This window comes from Chamaea fasciata, unplaced genomic scaffold, assembly GCF_029207755.1.
Source record: "Chamaea fasciata isolate MVZ Bird 193981 ecotype frontalis unplaced genomic scaffold, bChaFas1.0.hap1 SCAF_5, whole genome shotgun sequence".
NCBI lineage: Eukaryota > Metazoa > Chordata > Aves > Passeriformes > Sylviidae > Chamaea > Chamaea fasciata.
Genome location: NW_027094090.1, coordinates 9,105,913 through 9,112,925, shown reverse-complemented (window position 1 = coordinate 9,112,925; position 7,013 = coordinate 9,105,913). Strand labels below are relative to the sequence as shown.

At 46.8% G+C, this 7,013-nt stretch overlaps 1 protein-coding gene across 1 annotated transcript; it reads right to left on the bottom strand.

Moving 5' to 3' along the window:
* Positions 1–4,994: 4,994 nt before the first annotated feature.
* LOC136290068 (inositol 1,4,5-trisphosphate receptor-interacting protein-like 1) lies at positions 4,995–6,591 on the bottom strand. The gene is given in 2 exon segments (XM_066184509.1): positions 4,995–6,357; positions 6,359–6,591. Coding segments are annotated over 2 exon segments (1,596 nt in total).
* Between the last annotated feature and the right edge of the window lie 422 nt (positions 6,592–7,013).

Sequence of the window (7,013 nt, the reverse complement as noted above, 5' to 3'; positions counted from 1 at the left end):
TTCATGAGACCCTCTGGGAGTCACACTCATAAGGACAGAGACTGAAGTTGCTTCACAGCGGTGGCTACAGTGACTCAACTGGTCCCTGCTTGGCTCCCCACACAACCCACTCACGTAGTCAGAAAAATTTCCTTACTGGTTCAACCCCATGGTTCCCAGAACAGAGTCTCAGATGATTTGCTCAATAAAGAAGTTTATTAACAGTGCTGTAACACACAAACAACCCAAGCTGGTGCCTCCAAGAAGGGACCCCAAACAAAGGAACTCCAGGGCTTTTATATCCTTGCAGTCCAAGCAAGTCAAGGAAAGCAGAGCAATGGAAAGGGCCCTGGGGGTCCTGGTTGGTGGCAAGTTGAACATGAGTTAGCAGTGCCTGGGCAGTCAGGAGGGCCAGCCCTGGGGCCACCAAACAGAGCATGGCCAGCCAGGCAAGGGATGGGATTGTCCCACCCTGGTCTGCACTGGGGCAGCCTCACCTTAAGTCCTGGGGGCAGTTTTAGGCACCACAATATAAGACACTGAGCTCTTAGAGCCTGTGCAAGGAAGGCCATGAGAACGGTGAAAGGTGTAAAAACAAACCCACAGGCTGAGGTGACTTGGTTTGTTCAGCCTGCAGAAGAGGAGACTGAAGGAGAACACATTACAGTCTGCAGCTTCCTGGGAGGTGAAGCAGAGCGGCTGGCACTGACCTCAGTTCTCTAGTGTCCAGTGATAGGACTCAGGAGAATGGCCTGAAGTTGTGTCAGGGTAGGTTTAGGTTGGATTTTAGGAAAAGATTCTTCACTCAGGATGTGGTTGGGCACCAGAAAAGACTTCTCGGAGAAGTGTTTACAGCACCAAGCCTGGCAGTGTTGAAGAAGTGTTTGGACAATGCTCTCAGGCACATGGTGTGAATATTGGGGCCCTCCTGTGCAGGCCCAGAAGCTGGACTTAATGATCCTTATGGGCCCCTTACAAATCAGGACATGCTGTAAATCTATAACATGAACAAAGTCAGCTTCTTTGTGTCGAGCTGTTTGGCAGTGTGGAAATAACTGAATGCCAGACTATAACTGCTGTAAATAAAGTAAGCGGCAGGAAAATACAGCACAATTTTACCATGTTTTTCATTGGATTGATGAATCTTGTTCTTCCTTCTTTTTAATTTTCCAGTCTTTATTAACCAAGGCCTAACTTTAATTGTACTTCTGTTTTCCTGCTAATCTTTACTTTTAATTTTGAAAGAAATAAGCAGAGCTAAAATACATTGTTATCCAGCTGGAATGCAATTTTCTGTTGCTATGGGCAACAAAGCTCTGTTTACCTAATGGGTTGTTTTGCTCCAAAGGGGAAAAATATCCCCTGGGGAGCAATAGAGATTGTGTCCTCTACTGTCACGTCTTATGACTAACAGAGGCAGAGAAGCTTGCAGAGGTTTATGAGCTTCAGTTATCAGAAAGGGTTAATTTATTCTCCATTCTCTTCTATCCATCTTCCATTTCCTCACAATGAACATATACAAATTTCTTCTTGTACTGCAGCATGTTTTATCACAAAGCTGAGTTGTCACTGAAGGCTTTAACTGACTGGTGTATTTTCCTATTATACTGTTTCTCTAAGAAGGTTATTAATGAGAACAGAGGATGGCACAATATTAATTCATTATAACATAGGGAATGAGATACAGCACATTGTCTTCCCATTGTCTTGAAAATGTGATGGGTAGAAGGAGGCCAAAAATAGCTTGAAATGTCCCATGACAATGTGCTGAGCAGAATGAGCAACAAGAAATCAAACATTACACTTCATACTGCTCTTAAAGCCAACAGTGGCAGCGTCGTGAAGAGGTGACACACCGACCATTTGCTCTTAGGCTATGGTTGTGTGACTGAGTGTGACTTAAAGCAGCTTAACAACTTATCTCTTCACAGCTGTGCTACCTTTCTGGCCTTTTTGACATGCTTTTCACTCTCTCATTTATGAAACAGGATGTGTTTAGGCTCTCTGACAGCTGCACAAAACAGCCTATTTTGCCCCACAAGTAGAAGGAATCAGGAGCAAGGACTGAGTCAGACCTGGAATTTCAGCTGATAATGGGCAACAACTTCAACCACTGAGATTTCCTTTGATTGGCTGTCAGCAAAATCACAGCTAGGATAAACAATTAGAATTGTTTTATCTTTTGCCATCACTGAAATAGCAGCAGAGCTATATCTACAAAGGGGCTTGCTGATATTTTTGTTACCCAGTATGTAAATCTAGGTCTTCACAGTAACATGGCTTTGTAGCTCCAGTCTGCAGTCTGTGGTTGCAGGTTTCCAGCTATGCAGCTTGAGTGCAGAGCAGGAATGAAAAGGTATAGAAGCAGAAGTTACCTGACATGCCTGAAGGCTCTTTCAAACCAGGGAATTAGGATACACTGTAGCATACCTTCATGCAGAAGAATGGAAGTGTGGTGTTATTTGATCTAGAGTCTGTGTGACCCAGTGCAATAGGCAGAGGCTTTCTATAAACTGCCATATAACTTTAATTTTAAATTTTGCTCTTTTTAGTATAGAAAAGTGATTTTTTTCTTATTACTGTGCTTTCAAAAATTTTTTGGAAGGATTCACACTTTTTAACACTACTACTCTTTTGCCCTGGATTTCACAGTGCCTTGTTTTCTGAAGACAGTTAAAACTACCATCTATTTATTTTTCACAGTAGTTTAATGATAGAATTCTCATTATTTTTATTGTATTTATAATTGCTCATACTCCTAACAGAGAGTTAATGATTAACTGGCTAGTACAGAGAACAGAATGGAGGAAATCAATATTAAATCAGAGGAGTAAAATAACCTGGGTAGCTTACAAAATCTGCAAAAGAAAGCAAGCACTCAGATGACATGATGATTAATGCAGCTTAATAGCACAGAAAGAAGGCATGGCTTATAGCTCCTTGCCCCACACTCCAATTTGCAATGTTAGGATGCTGTGGCTTTCCCTCCTGAAACTGGAGCACTCTGCTGCTGCAGAGGATGATGTCTGCAGTGCTAGTCTGAAAGAAGTGTTCAGCAGTTGTTACTGAGCTGAAAACCAGCAGTTCCTCTATACTCCTCTAAACCCATATAAAGAAATGGTAATTTCTGCTCTGTGTGTGTCCTCAGACCAGACCAGCTCCCGGAATATATCCAAGAAGTTTTGATTATGTTGATGCTATACTTGACTTCACATCTAAGAAACTGAAAGCACAAATAATCCAGATATGCAGAAGAAAAATTATTTCTCTTTGTCTTACTCCCTGATCCCAAAATGAAGGACTACATTTAGCACCCCTACCAGCAGGCTACTGGAGAACTGAATAATTTTCATATTTTCCCAGTATCGGAAGAATTCACAAACTAGATGTATGAAAGAATAAGTAGACTGGAATATATCATGCATTAAAAATGTCCTCCTGTCCTATAACCAAAAATACAGCAATTCACACTTACATGCATCTCACTGTCCCAAAAACCCAAACAAAAAATAATCTGTCATAATAAAATGGAAACTATTTGAAAATCTTTAAAATGCTCCAGTGTCAGCAGCATCAGAGTGTATGACAAGAAGTACTTTTTGAAAAGTTTATTAGATTTTCATGATGGAAGAAAGTAATCAGAGGAGGATAAAAGTTTTCAACAAAATCAATCTGAATGACTGTTGGGGTTTAGGGCAAATTTGGGAGGAAACCTCTGAATGGGGTTCCCCTTGTGAGCAAACCAAAACAGCTCCTCCCCTCAGCCTGTCGGGGAAAAGAACTTCCTTGGAGAAAAGTGGAGAAAATTATTTATTTAACAAACACAATGCCCGGGGAATAGAGAATGAATAATATGAGACAATAAAACTTCTTGCCTCACTGAAGAGATGGCAAAACTGAAGAAGCCCTTGCCATGGCTGCAACTCAGCTCACTCAGTTTCCCACCAGTCCCAGTTCCTCAGGAGCTCCAGGCCCCAGTGGGCCGCAGGGGCCAGCCCTCAGTGCTCTCCTGGTTTAAGTCTGGAGCAGACTTAAACAGTCCCAAGCAAAAGGAAAAAAAAAAAAAACAGTCCAGGAAGCTTCTTTCCCTCAGCAAGTTAAAAAGGAAGTAAAAGCAAAAAAGTTCTCTTCCTGGCCGCTGTCCATGCCTCTGACAAGCAACACTGTCCCGAGGCAAAAAAAACCCCACAGACCAGTGAAGGCTGTTTTCCAAAAACAAACTGCACACTTCTTCTTTCCCTGTGATGCTCTCAGAACCAGTCTCAAAGGCACAAAAATCAATATACAGCACAAAGAGAACAGACGACTGGGGGTACAAAAATCATAAAGTCACCCTAGGACATAAATGAAACTTTGCAAAACTGTAATACACTAAAAACGTTAAAGGGCCTCTGGAAGAAATGCTAAGAAACTAGTCTCATTAGGAAAATGTCAACTACCTCTTCTCCTATAGTAAACCATATCTACTAGCAACTACATCCTTACAAAACTATTAAAGCTACACCTAACTTAATAACTACATTAAATCCCTAACAGGCAGCTAGCTCTCTGTCTTCCAAGTGTTCCATGCAACCTCGACCAGCTTCACTGTCTTCTGTGAGTATGTGCAGGTGGAGCCAATTTCTGTCTCACAGACTTAGGCAACAGCATTTCTGTAACTGGGAGGTGAAGGGCAAGGCAGCTCTCAGATGTATCTGCACAAGGAATCCATGAATCCATGCGCTGCAACATCCATCTTTCCTTCCTTCCTTCCTTCCTTCCTTCCTTCCTTCCTTCCTTCCTTCCTTCCTTCCTTCCTTCCTTCCTTCCTTCCTTCCTTCCTTCCTTCCTTCCTTCCTTCCTTCCTTCCTTCCTTCCTTCCTTCCTTCCTTCCTTCCTTCCTTCCTTCCTTCCTTGTACAGAAGCAGGAAAACAGCTTCAGGATTGCCAGTGACAAAGGCAACTATGATGCAATGTTCACGTGGCTGCCATAGGCTGTGAGCGCCCCCAGCCCAGCTCTGTGAAGGGAACTCCTCTCAGTGGCTGGAGAGCAGCTCCCAGAGGCGAAACTGCAGCTGACCATAAGCCTGCATGGCCTCTCTGTGGGCAGCTGCATCTCGGGCCAGGTGCTCAAAGAGGTTGAGGGGCTCAACCTTTCTCATTGCCGGTGGCAAGCTGATCTCTGCAGGAAGCCTCTCGTTGCCTAGCACAAAGTGCTCCAGGCGTTTCAGCTGCAGGCAGTGGCCCAGGTATGCCATGATGTCCCACAGCCACCGTGCAAATTCCTTCCTGTGCCACTGGGACAGCGGTACAGTGGTCAGCACGTGCTTGACCACGGTCTTCCAGACAGAGCTGGAAAAACCTGTGCCCCTCAGGATGCAGGTGAAGACCTGCAGGCATTTCAGGTGCAAGCTCTCACAGGGCACCTGCCTGGAGATGTGCCAGAAGAATTTTACCTCGGCCACAGTGTATGTCTCAGGCCACGCTGTGCTTGCCATGACGTTGGCCTTGGCAGGCTGGCTGCTCCCAAGAATGCTGAAGCCGCCTCTCTGGGCCTCTGAGGGCTGGCTGACCACAAAGGTGTCCGAGTACCCTTGGCGCACCCCAAAGAGCATCTCCACCCTCAGGCTCTCCTTGCCATCACTCAGCTGGAATTGGCAGGAGCGGCCGCAGGGCTGAAACACCAAGTGCCATGAGGATGACTGAGGCACATGCAGCCACAAGGATCTCACCAGCTGGGAGAACCAGTGGGAGGTTTTCTCCACATCCAGGTAGGAGCCAGTGCAGAGTGTCCTTAGGAGGCTGCGCTGATGCTTCCGCCGCAGCTCCTTCTGCGAGTGGTGCAGGAAGCACAGCAGCTCCTGGCCCAGCTGCTCCCTCTGGCACGTGCACACCCGCTCCACATGGACCCTGAAGCTCCTGGCTGCCATCTGCCCTGCACTGTTCAGCTCCAGGCAGAAGGCGTGCCCTGGTGGGGGACTCAGCGGCACCAGCACACGGTACACCCCATCCCACTCACGGGGACTCCAACCCTCAAAGGCGCTGCCCACCCCGATGGCTTCTTGAGGCACCGGGTAGAAGCTGTTGCTGACGCTCTCCACAAAGACGCGCCTCAAGCTCTCCATCAGCTCAGCTGTCACTGAGCAACCCCTCTCCAGCTCCTCCACAGGCCACCGGACACAGTCCACTAAAAGGATGCCTGGTCTATTTCCAACATCTGGCCTGTCTCTGTCTTCCATTCCACCACTGCCCCTTTCTTCCTTGCCACCATCACTGCCTTCTTTTTCACTGGCAGCCACGTTACCTGGTTTGTCTTCTTTTCTAGCCTTCGTCTTCTTCTCCTTCACATTTACACCATCCTGTTCTTCATCCTTCTTTCTATCGTTGTCATCTTCTTTCCTTCTTTCCTTCCTCACTTACAGACAAACCACTAGGGCCTACTTTATTCCCACAAACACTGCTCTCTTCCTGCCCAGTCCAATTGCTGCATCTCTGTTGACTGGCAACACTGCTTTCCTGCACATTCCCGTCATCGTCACCTTCAATGGCATCGTAGCTGTCTTCCTCATTTGCAGCCACAGGACTGCCTTGTCTGCCATTTCCCCTGCTGCTGTCCTCTACCTCCACAGTCATATCAATGTTTTTGCCACCTTCGTCTCCACACTCTCTTCTTCCTCTTCTTTTCCTCTCTAATCTCCCAAGGTTTCGCAGGAGCTGTGGTCCTTGCTGCTGTTGCTGGCTTTACGGCTCCTCCTCTTGTGGTTAACCACAGTCCCCAGAGGAGCAGGACTCCAGCAAGCAGCCAGAATGGCCAGTGCTGCAGAGCACCAAAGGGCCAGGCTCCCCAGGCCTGGTCGTGCTGCCCCGGGGGCCCCTGCTCCAGCTCCTGCAGCAGCCGAGCCATCCGACGCTTCAACAGCTCCTGACGCTCCTGCATGCGCCAGTACGTGGCCTCATCCAGCCCGTCGCCAGCTGGCCACGGGTACTGGATCAGGCTTTGCATGAGCACAAAGACCAAGGACAAGAAAGCCATGGTCTGCAGGAGGACACACAGA